The sequence below is a fragment of the Neocloeon triangulifer genome, unplaced genomic scaffold (genome assembly GCF_031216515.1).
Source record: "Neocloeon triangulifer isolate White Clay Creek 2 clone unplaced genomic scaffold, ASM3121651v1 ptg000022l, whole genome shotgun sequence".
Taxonomy (NCBI): Eukaryota; Metazoa; Arthropoda; class Insecta; order Ephemeroptera; family Baetidae; genus Neocloeon; species Neocloeon triangulifer.
The window spans coordinates 6,964,265-6,983,275 of record NW_026775562.1 but is presented as its reverse complement, the minus strand read 5'-3'; the positions used below and the strand labels follow the sequence as shown (position 1 = coordinate 6,983,275).

The 19,011-nt window shown below is 36.7% G+C and overlaps 1 protein-coding gene across 4 annotated transcripts; it reads left to right on the top strand.

The window, feature by feature from the left end:
• The first annotated feature begins 605 nt into the window (after nucleotides 1–605).
• Nucleotides 606–16,919, top strand: LOC132204282 (uncharacterized). 4 transcript variants are annotated; one of them, XM_059632684.1, is made up of 16 exons: nucleotides 606–761; nucleotides 939–1,059; nucleotides 4,716–4,992; nucleotides 5,039–5,249; nucleotides 5,331–5,515; nucleotides 5,568–5,648; nucleotides 6,987–7,125; nucleotides 7,177–7,589; nucleotides 8,236–8,574; nucleotides 8,634–8,953; nucleotides 10,747–10,911; nucleotides 11,519–11,648; nucleotides 11,708–11,818; nucleotides 13,302–13,514; nucleotides 13,561–13,758; nucleotides 15,696–16,919. In XM_059632684.1, the coding sequence occupies exons 2-16, from the start codon at nucleotides 1,010–1,012 to the stop codon at nucleotides 15,837–15,839; spliced, it is 2,976 nt and encodes a 991-aa protein (XP_059488667.1). In that variant the 5' UTR covers nucleotides 606–761; nucleotides 939–1,009; the 3' UTR covers nucleotides 15,840–16,919. The 4 variants fall into 4 exon arrangements, with proteins under 4 accessions (XP_059488667.1, XP_059488668.1, XP_059488669.1 ...); XM_059632685.1 differs by having other exon boundaries at nucleotides 749–888; XM_059632686.1 differs by lacking the exon at nucleotides 606–761 and adding an exon at nucleotides 764–777.
• Nucleotides 16,920–19,011: the final 2,092 nt, after the last annotated feature.

Below are 19,011 nucleotides of genomic sequence, written 5' to 3'. Positions count from 1 at the left end.
CGTCACAGCAAGTTTTTGCCAGACAAGGGCTGCGGGCCGCGGTCCAATCCAAACTAGTGAGTCCATCGGGAGTAAATTTTTCTCCCGAGGAGTCCCATTCCCGGAAAAATTCTCGTTTTCCCACCCACTCCCGGCGAGTTCTGTGTCCAATATCTCCCGGGAATTCCCGTTCCCGAAAAAAATTTCCCGGGAGTCCCGGTTATTACTATTTTTAATTTTTATAATGAAAATTTCAAATATAAGTAAGAACAAGTTTTTTTTACCTTTTTTATAGCGAAAATTCGAATTTTTTGGAGTATAAAACAGGGTTTTTTCTAGCGAAAAATTGAAAAAAAGAAAATTGTAAAAAACAGTTAATTTTGCTGAAGGTTTTTCATAATTTTGCTCCCGGAAATTCCCGCTCCCGAGAAAATTTTCCCGGTTCACTCCTGCCTTGACAAAATGGGTACTAAATCGCTCCCGGGAGGCAATTTTCTCGGGAATTCCCGGGACTCCTGCAAATTCCCGTTCCCGTTGGACACACTAATCCAAACCTCGCGCACTATGCCCTAAACACTAAAACCTCCTTGGATTTAGGGCGCGTAGTCCGCAGGGTCCGCATCCTTTTCACACTAAAGGGGGCGGATCTACACTAGGTGAAGTGCTTAAAAGTTTGGACCGCAGCCCGCCTCCTTGTCTGCGGACAACGTTTCAAAACGTAAAAGAAGATGCAGATTGCAAAGGCAGAAGGAAGAGTATGCGGAGGTGGAGCAACACGAAGGGTACGAACTCAAGAAGTTACAACCTTTTTAGTTCGTCGTTTCGTTCTTGACGCGGCTGACGCCCTCCTTTTCTCCCATTGTCTCTGTTTCAGTAATGTTGCTTGCTTGCATAACGTTTTCATCATAGGTAATTTTGACACCTGTTTGATTTTCATACATTGTGCATCTGTTCTATAGGTCAAAATTAGCGAGTCGGCGACTGCGTGAATGTGAGGATAAATAAATCTAATAGGCCGGAGACGATGTGAATGAGGACTGCCTCCTATCAGATTAAATTTCCACTGCAGTCTTCCCAAAAGTTAGTATAATTTTCTCTTCTTAACCTTGTTCTAGCATTGCCAGTGAAAGTTAAGAGACTTCTGACCACTTTTACATAATAATTTAAACAAAAATATTTGATTAAAAGTTTATTGCATTAGAGGACGAACAAAATCGCAAAAGCGATCCGCGATTGCGGTCGCGATCTGATCGCGATCGCACCAATTTTTGAAAAGATGATCGCAAAAGGTGGTTGATCGCAGGCAATCTTTTTGCGATCGAGGAAAGCAATTTTTATGCTTAATCTGGGCGAATTTAATGCTAAATCTGGAAGAAAAAAATTTCAATTTCAGGTAATTATTATTATTATTATTGACTTATGAAGCGTCGCCACGATGTAGTGACTCACTGTAACGCGCCCCATTTGCAACATTGTACAAAATAAATTGAAGGGAAGATTAAAAAAAAAAGAAAAATATTACAATTCATCGATGAGTTGAAAAAACTAAGGCTTTTCATTATTTACGGAGTTCATTTTTGTTCCGACACCTCGTTCTGAAATCAGAATTGATAAAAAACCGTTCGGGAATGTATTAAAAAAAAAAATATTTGATCGCAACGTTTTTGATCGCGATCGCACGATTTTTCAATTTCATGATAGAGTATTTTAGTTTAGAATTTGGATTTATTTTAGATTTTTCCCTGACTCAAAAACGGGCGGAAAAACGAATGGCGTGGTCAAAATCAAGATCCCTTCAGCCGTTTTGGAGATATTGGCGTCTGAAAATCGAGTTCTTGGTACTTCCTCCTTTGAATTTACCCGTCGCTGCAACAATCGAAAATAAGAGACTGTCGAGAGCGGATTTGGCTGATCCCGACTTGGGTCACGTTAGGTCGTCAAAAGTAAATGAAAAATTAATCAAAGTGAATAAAATTTTGGAAAATAAAAGTTAAAGAGTTGCTTGACACGGCCCTTTAAATTAAATTATTTAATTTTCAGGTACACCTGAGATATAGAAGGGTTTGCTAAGAGTAGTGCCATTTGATAAATAATTTTTTTACAAACAAAAACTTAATGGGAAAGTTGTAGCCAAAGACATGTTCTTTCTTTTTTGCATTGAAAAATTTTGCGTCAAAATTTTTATTATCCCTGAAAAAATAAAATAAATTTGAAATTTATATTTTTAAACAAGAAATAAATTTTTTAGATTTTTTCTGAGATAGCCAATCGATTCAGCATGTATTCATTAGTCTATGACTAAATTTTCATCAGAAAAGTCTCAGCCGTTAATAAATAATCCTCAAAATACTCGGATAAGTCGTGTTATTGAAAACAGCCAAAAGAGGTGTCCTTGGACTTTAAGCTATAATTTATTAACGGCTGCGAATTTTTTGATGAAAATTTAGTCATAGACTAATGAATACATGCTGAATCGATTGGCTATCTCAGAAAAAATCTAAAAAATTTATTTCTTGTTTAAAAATATAAATTTCAAATTTATTTTATTTTTTCAGGGATAATAAAAATTTTGACGCAAAATTTTTCAATGCAAAAAAGAAAGAACATGTCTTTGGCTACAACTTTCCCATTAAGTTTTTGTTTGTAAAAAAATTATTTATCAAATGGCACTACTCTTAGCAAACCCTTCTATATCTCAGGTGTACCTGAAAATTAAATAATTTAATTTAAAGGGCCGTGTCAAGCAACTCTTTAACTTTTATTTTCCAAAATTTTATTCACTTTGATTAATTTTTCATTTACTTTTGACGACCTAACGTGACCCAAGTCGGGATCAGCCAAATCCGCTCTCGACAGTCTCTTATTTTCGATTGTTGCAGCGACGGGTAAATTCAAAGGAGGAAGTACCAAGAACTCGATTTTAAGACGCCAATATCTCCAAAACGGCTGAAGGGATCTTGATTTTGACCACGCCATTCGTTTTTCCGCCCGTTTTTGAGTCAGGGAAAAATCTAAAATAAATCCAAATTCTAAACTAAAATACTCTATCGCAGTCGCAGTCGCCCAATTTTTGATTTTCAAGATCGCAATCGCAAAAATTTGAGATCGCGTCCATCCTAGAAAATTGTTATACAGTCATCTCCTATTTGTCTTTAGCCTTTACAACAAGTCATTGTTTCTAAGTAAAATATATCAAACATAACTAATATCTCATTACAATAAGTGATTGATTATTATTGTTGCTTATCTACATAATTATATTAACTTGCTTCCTAATTGTAATTGGGCCTATTTAGTTGTTGTTTACTAGAGCTCAAGGCAGGCAATTCTCTCCCCAAACTAGACTTTTCCATTTCTTGTTTGACTTGCAAGTTAAATAAATGAATTGAATTTGAATACCATTCGTCCTAAATCTTCTGAGATGGCGCCAAGATGCAAACTGCAACTATGGGTACTTTACGTATATTTTTTTAGTGTTCACAAAATCCAATACAAATGAAAATTGATCTTGATGAAAATTGCATAACATCTGCATGGAGATAGCGATAATTATTTTTACGCATTATATTTTAATATATAAATGTAAAAAATATTTATTTCTGCTTAAAAATTTTGACAAAATATATAACATTTATTTTGGGATGGATTGAAATATAAAATTATAATCTCTTCATAAAGAAGGAATCACTATACTCAATTGTAATTTGGGGTGGGTCGCCTATGTTGGAAAAGGTTTTCATTGCTCAAAAGAGAGTTATCCGTGCGATGGCAGGTAAAAGATACTGGAAGGCATTGACACCTGTCGAGTCTTGCCGACCACTTTTTGAATAATTTCACTCAGATCCTGCCAGCCTCCTCAGTGTACGCCTTTGAATGTGTTAAATTTTACAAAAAGTATCCTGAATTGTTCTCCTAAAAAATGCTGAAAGCAAGGTGCACCAGAATCGCAGTACTCGAAATACAAAAATTCTGATTTGAGAAAGTTTTTTTTTTCGTTACAATTGGCAAAATTTAAAAAGTTCGCGAGCATGTTGAGAATCTTTTAATTACCAGCTGATTTGATTTTAGCGCGGGTCAAATGTTTGTCCCGTTGAGGAGGCTAAGAAAAGTTATCCCCATTGACTTGGGAACAAAAAATTGAAGGCGATATAAAAATATTCAACCTGGGACAGTGGTTTAAATTTAATCCCTTTGGATTTATCCCGGGAGAGCTAAGTCTATTGAATCTCCCCCAATAATTTTATAAGTTGCAAAATTAAAATAATTAATTACAAGGTAAATTTAAGCACAATAAATAAGAAGTTTTTCGTACATTAATGTTACAAGAATGTCCAATTTGGTAGCAAAAATTGCAGGAAACCAGCGAAATGTTCGCTATTTTTTTCTGCCGCACGAGCGGTGTGCCGGCACGTTCACTCGTATTTTTCTTGATCATGAAATAAGGTTGCAGACTGTAATCAAAACTGGTAGAGCTGTCTTGTTTTTGAATAAAAATTTTTTAAACGAAAAAGCCCGAGTTCTTCACTTCCTAGCTTTGCATTTATTGGCATTCAAGGTTACCGCACCAGGCGTTAAATGTTCCATTGCAGCTGGAAACCAATATGAGTAGCGATCTTTAAAAATAATATTTTTATTCTTTTAGTTGCAAAAAAATAAAATTTTTACTTTATGTCTTGAAGTACTTGCAAATATGTAATAATTATTTACATTTAAAAATTATGGTGCTTTTGTTTAAGAATGATGGTTGAGTGCACCTCTGAAATGGATCAGACGTTGTGGAGTCAGACGCCTCCTTTTCTACCACCACCAACAGTAGCAAAGAAGACTAAAAAAAAGTGTGAGTGCTGCCCTTATGGGTATCACATCGACCTAGACTTTGTTCGCTTCTGCGAGGTTATGGACTCTAAAACAGCCGCACCAAGCAGCACATTAAGAGAACGCAGGCGGCAGCGTCAGTCCATGGAGGTTCTGCTGGGCATCACCAGTCCTGTTGTCTGGCAACTTGAGCAGCAGGTTAGAATAAGTTTAAAAAGTTCTTTTTTTTTAATTGATACATAAGGTTGAGTGTGAAAACAAACTGGCTGATAAACTGGAGGAAAGAACTGTGGCAGAAAAACTCACAAATATGGCCAGAGAAGAAAAGAAAACTTTTTCAGTTTCTTGCCGAGACGCACTAAACAAGGCTGTATTGGATTTTGAAGAGACTTATCAAATGACCAATAAGAACATTTCACTGGCTGATGTTACAGAGCTTTTACATACAGTTGAAGGTGAATTTTTGACTTGAAAGTCTTTATCAAACATGAACAAAATCAGAGCTAATTACTTATTTATCTATCCCTTGCCTGCAGACAATATTCCTGAAGTCCCATTGCATCATTCACCTTCAGTGTCTTCCCTTTCGAGCTGCTCAAGTGATGATATGCCTTTAGACATTATAACTAATTTTTATGAGCGTGCCTCTCATAGAAGTCAAGAGTGTGACACAATCAGCATAAGCAGCTCAGTCTCGGGCATCAGCACTGGGGCACTTCAAGTAATATTATTTTAATGTATTCGTCCTAATAAAGTAAATTTTAAATTTTCAGGTTGTTAGAGAAAAAGTGGCTAAGAGTTTAGAAAAAATGAAAGAGATGGAGGAGAATCTAAAACATATTCCACTTCTTCGGGTAAAATTTCAGGGTTCAATATATTATAAGCATGGAATGCATAAGATGAAAGAATTGCTCGTTTCATTCTAAGCCCTTCGTGGCAAGGCCGGGGCAAGGGGCAATGGTCTCAAGGGGGTTGGGGGTCCCATGTAAGCCCTACCAAACTGCTAGAAAGTCGTCCCCTACTGTTCAGGTTGGTTGGGAAGTGAAAATGGACCAAATAATACCAAACATGTTCAAATACGTACGATAAGAGAGTAGCAAAATATTGGACATAATTATTATTGCTGTTCATTCTAGACCAAGGATGGACGCGATCTTAAATTTTGCGATCGCGATCTTGAAAATAAAAAATTGTGCGATTGCGATCGCGATAAAAAACGTTTTGATTATTTGCGATCAAATATATTTTTGAAATAACACATTTCCAAACGGTTTTTTATCAATTCTGGTTTCAGAACGTAGAGTCGGAACAAAAATGAACTTATTAAATAAAAAGTTTTTTAAGAAATTTTTCTTTACAATTACCTGTAATTGATAGTTTTCTTTCAGATTTAATATTAAATTCTTTGAGATTAAGCATTAAAATTATTATTATTTTTTCTCTTTTATTGTGTTATAAAAGTGTTATTACATCTCTTTGTTATTACATGTCTCCGTCGTAATCCACTCATTTGCAATCGCAATAAAGATTATCGCCTGCGATCGACCACCTTTTACTGTTGCGATCGCGATCATCTGTACAAAAAATGGTGCGATCAGATCGCTTTAGCGATTTTGTCCATCCTTGTTCTAGACAAAAAAAGGAAGAAAATAGGCTGTATTGACAGTATAGTAAAATGTCTGTTAATTCTTTTTGGTTTACATAGTAAAAAAGTAGCAAAATCAGCATTGCATAATTATATATGAAAAATGATAAACCGTCAATTAAAAATGTATATCTGAAGGAAAGCAAAATAGATCGTTTATCAGGAGCACGACGACTTCTCGTTGTTGTCCTCTCTCCGCCCCGTCTGCTTCGTAAATTTTCTGCCCGCTCTCAGGGAAGAACGTGCGTTCAGTTTGAACGGTAGAAAAATTAGTTATTTTTTTTTTTATTATGTGCAAACTTAACAAATATTTGCATTAACAACAACTTCGATCCCCTTCATTGCTCCATGAGATGGAAGAATCAAACCAGAGCATTTAATGTCATTTAGGTCAATGTGTGGACCTAAAAAGTCGGCCAAGTCACATTCCGCTGGTACAAGTGGTACACATTCCACACATCCTGTGACCCTATAAGCCTTTTATATTTTTGATATTACTATTTTCTGTTTCATCTTTGTCACATGACATTTTTATTTTCAATTACAGAATGAGGTGAATATTTTGAAAGACGAAAAGAGGGTTCTGTTGCTTCAACTTAAAGCAGTAGAGGCTGAGAAGAATAATTTGGCCAATTCTTTGGTCAGTGCAAACTTCAAGCTTGCTAACAATGAGTTAAAACAAAAAAGTTAGTGTATCAAAGAGTAAAATAACGTTCTTATTAACTACTTATTTCTAGCTACAAACTTACTCAATAATTCGGACGTGAGCTTCGACAGCACTATCTTCACACGGGATGTCGGAGTTTCACATCAGTACCCAAAACTTCGCTCTACCAGCACCCAGGTTGACATGGTGAAGACTTCCATTGAATCTAAGCCTATTCTAGTGTCACCTCCTGTCGCAAAGAAACCTTGTAGGTTGTCCATGGACACCCTTAAGCCACAGTTCATTGCCCCTGAGTGTGACAAGGTTTCCATAAAGCTGGTGAACAAAAGCACCAACACTCGCTATGCCAAGGTGAAGGATTGTGACACACTCACTGATTTAAAAATGCAGCAGCTATACACTGAAAGCCAACTGGAGGAAATGCTCGAGAGTCATGAAAAGAAAATAAAACGAGGGGAGGAGGCTCTCAGGGCTAAACTTAAAGTAGGAATGCATTGATTTTAAACGGCCTTTAAGACTATTCCCCAGTTGCTACTATCCACATTCTATCCGCTTTTTATCTAAAATTTGTGGATAAATGACTGTGTGGCACAGTGGTTAGTGCGCTTGGCTGATAATCTGAAGGCCTTGGGTTCTATCACGGGGTCAGAGCTTGAAAAAATTCTGTTTCTGGCCGGTTAGTTCACAAGACTTCAGAAAATCATAGGAGGTGCATTATTCACTACGACAGGCAGATTCAGGAGAAATTGCAGGCATTTCGTCTGCAATTTCGGCTATGCAGTCTGGTGTTATCTGCGGTTTACATCAGACATTGAAGGCAAATGCCGGCATAGTACTCATTCATAGGCCGCAGCCGCTCACCTTCCTCATCCTTGAAATTCCCAATTCCCAACAATCAAACTCATCCTATGCTCCTTTCTCCCCGGCCCAGTGGGTCCCAAGGTCACCGTGTTATCGGCCCCGAAAGGGGGGAGAATCCGAGTTATCGGCCCTTGCGATTTAGCAGGCCTGTCTGCTACCGCTGGTGCCATTCCCAAAGAGGGACAAACAATTAAAAAAATGCAACTGGAGTTTGTCTTGACCTGACCGTCCCTCCAAAAAAGTAATATAGGTGCTTAATTTGAAACAGGTTGACAAATCTGTTATGGCGAAGCCACGGATGTCGGATGTGAGTGTCCTGACTCGGGTGAAGATGAAGAATGTTGGTGTCTCTGACCACAGTATGCAGATCCTCCACTGTGATTTGTGCAATGTGTCGAAAAAGAATGTTGGGGTTTGCACTACTGCTCTAATTACAACACCAGACCATTTGGTACCCCAGACTATGGTGCGCAGCAAGTCCTCAGACCACTTCAGTGTCAGGCAAAAGCAGAGACCTGTGGCTAACAAACTGACAGACACCTCCGACCTCATCATTTTGGAAAACTTTGAAAGAAACACTACCCATATTCAGAAAGGCGACTCCTCTGTAAACTGCAAGGTTTTACTTACCTCATAAATAATATTTTGGTTTATGCATAAAACTAGGTATTTACAAAAGACAAGAGCGTGTCTGTTATGATTGAACCACCGGTCATTCGGTCAGAACTCGCAGTTCCGGCTCAGTGCAAAACTTGCGCTGAAAGAATAACTGCAACCGAAAAATTTGAATCTGTTTCCACGTTGCCGTCGTCCAGTCCAAGGTCTCCAGGAACAAATCAGCCATCTCAGATTCCGAGGATAGCTCGTACGAAAGGACAGAACCCTTCTGCAGCCAAGAAGCCTTTCAACCGCCAGGATACTTATACCAAAATCATTTCTGACGTCACCAGCCAGACAATTCCTGAGAATGGGTCAGAGTCCGTCAGGTCAGTAGATAATTTATTGCTTATTTATTTAATTCTATTCAGTAAAAATCAGATAAGACGAATATGAGTTCATTTTTTTTCTTCAAATGGCTCATTTGAGCAGTGACAGCGAATTTTTGCTCTTTTAAAGTTTATTATCTTACAATTTCTAGTATATTTTCGCTTTGATGAAGAGATCTTTAAATGTTTCTGAGCAAAAAAAAAAAATAAATTAAGCAATTTCAAATTATATTGGATATAGATTTTTGTGCCAGCTTTGGATTTCAATTTTGCCCTCTTTTCCATGAACCTCAAAAACTTCTGATTTGAGAAAGTTTTTTGTTCGTTACAATTGGCCAAAATTTAAAAAGTTCGCGAGCATGTTGAGAATCTTTTAATAACCAGCTGATTTGATTTTAGCGCGAGTCAAATGTTTGTCCCGTTGAGGGGGCTAAGAAAAGTTATCCCCTTTGACTTGGGGACAAAAATTGAAGGCGGGATAAAAAATATTTAACCCGGGACGGTGGTTTAAATTTTATCCCTTTGGATTTATCCCGGGATATCTTTTATCCCAGGAGAGCTAAGTCTATTGAATCTCCCCCCATTAATAATAGATTAGATCAGAGGAAAATTTATTGCATTAGACATATATAGTACGTCTCCAATTCGTCTTTACAGCAAAATTTTGACTGAATTGGTTGTGACAAAATTTTTGGGCTTACATCTTGCGCACAATTTGAAGTGGACTGAGCATTCGTGTTAGATTAACGTCCCTCTGTTTCCCCGCTGGCAATCTACGGCGCACCCTCATCTGCGCGGCCCACCACTTGTCACTTTCCCTTCATCCCTTGTAAACAAATCAATACAAAAAGTTATGCGTGGTGGCTCATTTCCACTGGCCCATAATGCGTCCTGGCAAAAAGGTTCGTAGAAATTCTCAGTTTTGCAACTACTTGATCACGGTGTGTGTTTGACGGGACCATTTCTTGAAAATTTTCCCGTCCCGTACCCGATTTTTTTTGTCAAAAAATTTCCCAAGTCAGGTCCCGTTCCCGTGAGTACCCAAAATGAAATTTCTGGACCCATCCCAAGTCCCGATTCCAGCAATCAGTTTTAAATAATCCAGTTCACCACACTCGTATGAACTGCGGGTTGCCAAATTTATAATGATACCTTTAATTTCTAAATGTCTTAGCGATTTCATAATTTTTATATGTTAATTTATTTATTTATTCTCCATTCGATCTGGACCGGCACGTACAACTCAAACTTCTCGCGCGTCTCATAGGCATGCACATCTCGCGTTTTCACAAAATACTGAGGGTATTTACGCACAAATTTACAAGCCTCCATGCATGAAGTTGGCGGTTTGCCAAATAAGAGATCGTTTTTGCCTGGGATGGAATTTCCACAGAAGTGTTGAAAAAAAATCTGCTTTTATTGTAGTTCCACTAACATACCTTGTTAATTCAATTCAATTTTTTGCCGGGGCTGGAAAGAGACTTTTATTTCGTCACATGACAAAAGGGAATACAAAAGAATTGAATAACAGAACAAAAGAAATACAATTATATCAAAGCGGGGAAGGAACATGGATAAAGGAGGGCAAGTAAAATAAAAAATATTTGTGTTCATCACAATATGTTACTCTATATTTCTAATTCTGTATTTAATAAGAGAAAAAATTACTTTTTCTTAGTTGTAGGTACTACAAAAATTTTGTACTTTTGTGACATCCCGCCATAATACTATAAAAGCGATAATAATAAAAATTATAAATATTTACTACCTTTTACTAATTGATATTTTTTCAGTGCGTCTACAAATGTAGAGGTCAAGCTGGCAGGTCCAGAGAGAAGCAGAGAACTTGTTTCCTCAACAAGCACAGACAATCGTTCCGATGAGGAGGGAAACCAAAACCTCAGTTCCTCTGCGGACCAACTGTACATAATTTCCACACAAAAGAAGAATAGAAAAAAGTTGGTTTTGTTTCAACAAAAATATATTAATTTAAAGTGGATATCAACATATCAACAACCTCCAAAATTTTATTAAAATCATCAGTTTCGGATAGGATGCATCAAAGCTCATCAATAGGGACTAAAATATTTTTAAAATGTCACTAACTCAGAAAAGGTCCCGATTATTGTATTTCAGTCATTCCAAGACAATTTTTTTTAGTAATCTTCATGGCTAAACCAAATTTTTTTTAAATTTATAGATTGACGTAAAAATACATCTTTTGACCATCTCGGATTTTTGTTCTGGTTGCATATTTTCAAGGGGCAGAAAAATTTACTTTTTTACCTTTTGCAAGGGTCCTTTCAATTACAAACTTTGATACCACTATCAAAAGATACCTTGGTTCATTAGTGTAACAAGGAACAAGGAAGCTTAAATGCTTAATTGTGAAAATTGTACATAAGCGACCCATGTTAAATTCAAATGCGATTTTCTCAAAAATTTACACGGTGACCCCAAAATTTCTGGTTATCACAATGATCCATAAGGTCCATACTAACAGCTCTAAATAACGATTTTGCGAACCTGAGCAGTTGATATCCACTTTAAATTGCATTATTGTAGGGTGGAGCCAAGTAAAGAAATGAGAGGAGCGATGAAAGTGATGAGTGATTCACTGAAAAGGTCACCTCACAGTGAGTTGCCCACCCAGCTCAAAGCAGCAGTCAATATCATCCAGAGGGAATGGTTCCAGGTATGATTATTTAATTAATTCAATAATTTTATTAGTTTTTATCGTTTTTTTTTTTACAGATATCAAGTTCATCATTAGCAAATCCCTTAAACGTCGAAGACTATTTGGACAGTTTTGAGGACTATTCCAGTGAACTTTTAGAGCATATAGTGAACATGACCGACGATAGTGTGAGTATATTTATTTGGCACTTTTTATTTTATTTTAACTGACTCTTGACCCCAAGACAACCGATTTTGACAATAATTGTCGGTTGGTGGCTTTTTGTGTGTAGACCAAGGATCTTGAAAAATTCTCTCAAAGATGATTTTGAAAATTATTATTATTATATCATTATTATTATTGTTTTCGTTTACATTATTATTCCTAAAAATATAAAATGTTGTAGTAATGATGATGAGCGTGTGAAAAAGGTTAAGCGAAATGTGCCAGAAAATCAGTTGTATTATTGTTATGCAATGTAATCACATGTAATGTCTCCCGTGCGACCCACCCATTACAATTTTGTCAAATGAAATATACAGCAGGGGAAAAAAGAAATTAACATAATATTTACAAGTTATTTTTGTAATTTACATATTCCTCCTCAGTATATATATACTTGTGAGAACCAACAAACTTTTTTAACAAGCCCACAAACTGAGGGAATCTCAACTCCAATCGAATAGATACAGGCAAATTATTATACAAGCGCGACAAGCAAAGAAGCGGATTTTGCCTTGAAATAGCACACATGACATGGGCGAATTTTTCGCTCTAAATAATTAGTATAATCTCGTTTTGTACTTGTTTTGCAAAAGCTTAACTGGTAAAATGTATAATTTAGCTTAAATCTTAACTAAATAAACTTGAACTTGAATTAAAAAACAAATATATTACAATTCATCGATAAGATGAAAACTCTGCTTTTGTATAAAATTTATGGCCATGAACAAAACGGCTCAAACTATTTTCAAAAGTTTTGTATCAAGGCTCCAAGCGAATCGACAAATCATTCGCATAATTTAAAAGCAATCCGACGGCTACGTGGATCGCTATGTCACCAATGGAAACGTCAAAGCCAAATGGAGTCCCCCATTTAGTAAACTCTCCTCAGAGTACACAAATGTCTTCAGCTTGCCGTCCATGTCACGCAATTTGACCGCCTGCGTCCGGTCGGTCAAGTATTTGTGGCAGCTGTATTTTTTTTTTTTTTTTTTTTTTTTTTTTTTTTTTGGGGTCAGGCCAAGACAAAGTCTTGTCGGCCTGTGCTCTTTATTGGTGGTACAGAAGGCACTACCCAATTAATTATTTTTATTTTTGGGTTCAACTTTATTTAAAAAATCATTTTTAAAGTTTTTGTGATTCTTTTTTTAATATAGTGTGGCCGTTTTTGCAGACCTAGTTGCGATACCCTTTCTGCTCATTGAATGACTTAAGTAGAATAAATAATAATAAAATTAAAATATTCAGAAATTCCCCGCATCGGTCGCTCTGCCTCCTTTTTGTGAAGCTAAAACATGTCTTGAAAAAACCAGAAAGGATGTGATTATTAAAAATTTATCCGTGAATATTAGGAATATCATAATTTTCAAGATCTGTTTAAATCGTTGACTCACATATGCTTTTGTAAGCCCCTCACAATTCCAAAGCCCTAATTTTGCTACTTTGCAGGGGAACACTGCAATGCATTATGCAGTTTCTAATGGAAACTTTGACGTCGTGTCCATCCTGTTGGACTCAAAGGTGTGCAACATCAACCAGTTCAACCAGGCTGGCTACACAAGTGTGATGCTTGTATCTTTGGCCGAGGTACAATCTGAAACTGATAGCCAGGTCGTGCAGAGACTCTTTCAACTGGCTGACGTCAACATCCGTGCTAAACAAGTTTGCTAATTATTTAAATTTTTATCAAAACTAATGTTAATTTTAGCATGGCCAAACTGCTCTGATGTTGGCCGCCTCTCACGGAAAGTACTCGATGGCCAGCATGCTGCTGTCAGCCGAGGCTGACGTCAACATTCAAGATGATGACGGTAGCACTGCCCTAATGTGTGCTGCCGAGCATGGTCATATCGACATGGTCAAACTGCTGCTTTCTCAGGATATAGATGCGAGCATCACTGATCATGTAATTAATTTACAATATATTTTTCATATTTAAAAAAAGGGGAAATGACTCCAATTGAACGCTTACTACAGCTCAACGTGTCCCCCAGGGCCTCTCAAAATTGGCTATATCAGATTAAAAAACCGACTGTGTGGCACAGTGGTTGTTGCGCTTGGCTGATAATCTGGAGGCCTTGGGTTCTATCCTGGCTGGGGTCAGCCTTAACGCGAAAAAGTGCAAAGTGATGGATATTTCTCACGCGCGCGTGTTTTCTGCGGTTTCCATCAGTCATTCCAGGCATAGTTCTCATTTATAGGCCACTGCTGCTCACCTTCCTAGCTCATCCTAGAAATTCCCAGCAACCAAACCCATCCTATGCTTGTTTCTCCCCGGCCCAGTGGGCGCAAGGCTACCGCGTTATCGGCCCCAAAAGGGGAGAACCCGAGTTATCGGCCCTTGCGATTTAGCAGGCGTGTCTGCTAGCGCTGGTTCCTTTTTCCTTTCCCAAGAGGGATAAACAATTAAAAAAAAAATATTAATTTTAAAAAAGTTTTATTGTTAAGGCAGATTGGCTGATACTCATATTATCTGATGAGCACATTTGCTTACCGTTTTTTTTTTTTGTAGCGGAACATATCAAGTATATTCCAGATTGCTTGGCTTAGGTTGGTAGGACTAATTCATAGAAAATTGTTTGCCAAATTCAGTATGTACCCGCAGCTGGATTAGAACGAACCGTGGCCTGACAATTTTTAAGCCACGGCCTCACGCCACATTTTAAAACAATCATAAGTAATGAATTATAAAAAGTGAGACAGCACTTAAGTATCCTGAATTGTTCCTTAAAAAATCTGAATGCAAAGTGCACCAAAATCGAAGTACTATGATTCCAAGAACTTTCAATTATTTTCCTGAACTAATAAAAAACATTGATAGTTTTCAAGTGTTTTAGATGTAATTGGAATTAATATTTTATTACAAAATGTTCTATGACGTGCATGAATAAAAATTTTGTGAACTGTATTTTAAATTGTCTAAGCAAGCTGTAAAATTATATCTGTACACATGTTGATCTATACGGAATAAATATTATCTGAATCTGAACTGCAGGAAAAAAAGCAAACGCAGCCGTGGGCCCCGACGGTGTGCCGACAGTGCTGCTGAAAAACTGCGCCGCCTCTCAAAGCTCGCCCATACTATGTCATCAAAGTTCACGTGGGTGGAAATTTTTTTTCGCCGGCCGAACTCAGTTTGTTTCTTTCAACGGTGCGCAATCCGCGCCCTGCGAGGTTTCGTCCGGAGTAATTCAGGGTAGTGTTCTGGTTCAACTTTTTCGTGACTGACCTCACTGAGGTCAGGGGCAACAGCACCCTGGTTCAGTACGCCGATGAATTGCAAGAAGATTTGTGCCACATTGATGTGTGTTGGTTGAACAGCGGAATGAGCCTTAACGCGGAAAAGTGCAGTCCACACGGACATTGTGTACAGCAAGGTGGCCCAATCTCTTTGCTTCGCTGCCCGAAACCTGCGCGGCTGCATCCCCCGCGTCAAAAGAATTCAGATTCAGATAAGATTTATTCAGTATAAATAATTATATTTACAGAAATAATCTTTGGAATATGACACTAAAATACAGCTTAAAAAATGTGTATCTCTCTCGCCAAGCCGATCATGACTTACGGATTCCCTGCGTGGCACCCCACATTGAAGGATTGGCCCCTAATAGAGAAATTTGGCAAATTAGACATTCATCATTGAAATGTATCTAAAATATTTTTTTCCAGTGTAAAAATAATCATATCAGTATTTATGAAAATTCAATTTTTAGCTTCGTGACTTATTATGAAATAGGCAAAATTTATTATTATAATATTTTATTAATGTTTTGCAATTGAAAACTATTTTGAACTTCATGTACAATATATGTCTAATGCAATAAATATTGATCATGATTTAAGGATGGGAGCACAGCCCTGAACATCGCAATGGAAGCAGGACATCGAGATGTTGGAGTGCTCCTCTATGCACACCAACATTTCAACTCTAGGAGCAGTTCAAGAACCGGCTCTCCATTTTCTACGCTGAAACGCAAAGGCAAATAGCTGGTAGGGACTCTTCAGGCAGAGTGATCAACACTTTCGTGAAAGTTAACCTCGTTCTTAAAATATTATTATTAATGGGTTCTTTTGGTCCACGTTGTTAAAAAGGACTTCACAAATATTTGACCGCAAATTGGGGCCGAAATTGTGAAATCATTGTGAACAATGATTTTTGTTATTAAATTATATCATTGATTCTCTGGCCATGATTTGAAAAGTTTGGATTCTACTTTTTTGCAAAAAGTTTGGCATTCAATCAAATCAAAATTGCAAATATCTTAGCTTCTTTAGTGGACACTTAGATGTGATCTTCACTTCTGATTGTTACTTATTATTCTGAACAACTTCTCTTTCAAAATTCTTGTCCATATATTATTATGTAGGCGATTTTTCTCCAAAAATTTATTTGATATTTTTTTTAAGTCTTGAAATCCTTAAAAAAATAATGCTCTAATTTTTTAATTTAAAATTTCATCAATCTAAATAAGAAATATAGCATTTTGAACCACAAATCGAGGCCAATTCACTGCCAAGCATTCATAAACGGGTCTAAATAAATTGCATTGAAAGAAAAGTGGCCGATCTCTTTTGATGTCGGGCGTTTTAGCAGACCTCAGCTAGTTGTGATACCCTTTCTGCTCATTTTTTTCCAATTCTATTTTTTCATGTATGACTTGAGTAGAATAAACAACAATAAGTTGTTATGGGAGAAAAACATTGAATTGTTGGGAAGAAATGGCACCACCACTTTCAAAGATTTTGCTAAAAATTGTGAGATTGAATGAACCTGGGCCCCATCCATATTGTATGGCCGTGGGCAAGTTACACGTTAGAGGGTGGGCTGGGAAGGTCTGGCTTTTAATTACCCTATATTTCTTTTGCATAACATACTTAAACATTATTGATGTAACTTTGTCTAATTGTAACATTAAATTCTTCAAATTTTAAAAATAATTATTAAGTTTTTAATGAAAAAATTAAATTGATTTTTGGTTTTGGACTTTTGATTAATTTCAGATTATTTCTGTACTATGTTGATCTATATGGAATAAAAATTATCTGAATCTGAATCTGAAGCTTGAATTGGGGTTCGTGTACCTTGTGATAAATGTTGGAGTTGTTGGCGCGCTCAAACCTCTCAAACTTGAAGTGACAAGCTGAGGTGGACTTTGTGTTGTCAGTTGGTGTTGCTCACCAGATAGGTGGTGGCTTCTAGCTGAAGCAGCGAGAGGGACGCGTCGCTCCACCGGATGACGCGGGCCTTCAAACCAGATCAAAGAATGCCGAGCAGGGCACGTAGGGTGTTTGCGTGTATTTATTCTAAATTGCCCTTTGGAAGAATGAAACGGTGGATCTCGGTATGTGTCTAGGGTTTTAAGGGTTGGCCGAAGAGATGAACTTTATTCCAAATCAATTAATAATTCGCGGGCAAATTACTCGACGGCGGCTGCTGGTGCAGTTGTTTGATTCAGGATTTTGAATTTATGTAAAATAATGTGTATAGAACTGGATTGCTCGGCTCTTAAGTCTTGCTTTCCAGTCACATAAGCACCGGCCGATAACTCCGTTTGGAGTTGGCTGGACTTGTAAATTCTTTCAAATAAATATACTTCATTTAAAAAAAAAATATAAAACATGAAAAGTGGGCGAAACAGCCGGGCTAGCGCGGCGCATGTTTCGAAGCGGGCATATGAGCTCATATGAGCAGATCAAATGAGCACCTCATATCAGGTGCACATATGAGCACCTCATATCAGGTGCACATATGAGCACAATTATCTTTAGACCAAAATTTTACAAAGATGATCGTAATATTTTTACAGATTTTTTAGTCGTCCACTGTAGGTCTATTTTAACTGTTTTTTAGTGGTTCGACTATAAGGGCAAGGTGCTGTGGCTTTTCGCCAAATGAACGACAATTTATTTTGTAATCCTTAAATTATTTCAAAATCTAGGTTCAATTATCTTTAGACCAATATTTTACAAAAATGATCGTAATATTTTTACAGATTTTTTAGTCGTCCAATGTCGGTCTAATATAACTGTTTTTTAGTGGTTCGTCTATAAGGGCATGGTGCTGTGGCTTTTCGCCAAATGAACGACAATTTATTTTGTAATCCTGAAATTATTTCAAAATCTAGGTTCAATTATCTTTAGACCAAAATTTTACAAAGATGATCGTAATATTTTTACAGATTTTTTAGTCGTCCACTGTAGGTCTATTTTAACTGTTTTTTAGTGGTTCGTCTATAAGGGCATGGTGCTGTGGCTTTTCGCCAAATGAACGACAATTTATTTTGTAATCCTTAAATTATTTCAAAATCTAGGTTCAATTATCTTTAGACCAATATTTTACAAAAATGATCGTAATATTTTTACAGATTTTTTAGTCGTCCAATGTCGGTCTAATATAACTGTTTTTTAGTGGTTCGTCTATAAGGGCATGGTGCTGTGGCTTTTCGCCAAATGAACGACTATTTATTTTGTAATCCTTAAATTATTTCCAAATCTAGGTTCAATTATCTTTAGACCAAAATTTTACAAAGATGATCGTAATATTTTTACAGATTTTTTAGTCGTCCACTGTAGGTCTATTTTAACTGTTTTTTAGTGGTTCGTCTATAAGGGCATGGTGCTGTGGCTTTTCGCCAAATGAACGACAATTTATTTTGTAATCCTTAAATTATTTCAAAATCTAGGTTCATTTATCTTTAGACCAATATTTTACAAAAATGATCGTAATATTTTTACAGATTTTTTAGTCGTCCAATGTCGGTCTAATATAACTGTTTTTTAGTGGTTCGTCTATAAGGGCATGGTGCTGTGGCTTTTCGCCAAATGAACGACAATTTATTTTGTAATCCTGAAATTATTTCAAAATCTAGGTTCAATTATCTTTAGACCAATATTTTACAAAGATGATCGTAATATTTTTACAGATTTTTTAGTCGTCCACTGTAGGTCTATTTTAACTGTTTTTTAGTGGTTCGTCTATAAGGGCATGGTGCTGTGGCTTTTCGCCAAATGAACGACAATTTATTTTGTAATCCTTAAATTATTTCAAAATCTAGGTTCAATTATCTTTAGACCAATATTTTACAAAGATGATCGTAATATTTTTACAGATTTTTTAGTCGTCCAATGTCGGTCTAATATAACTGTTTTTTAGTGGTTC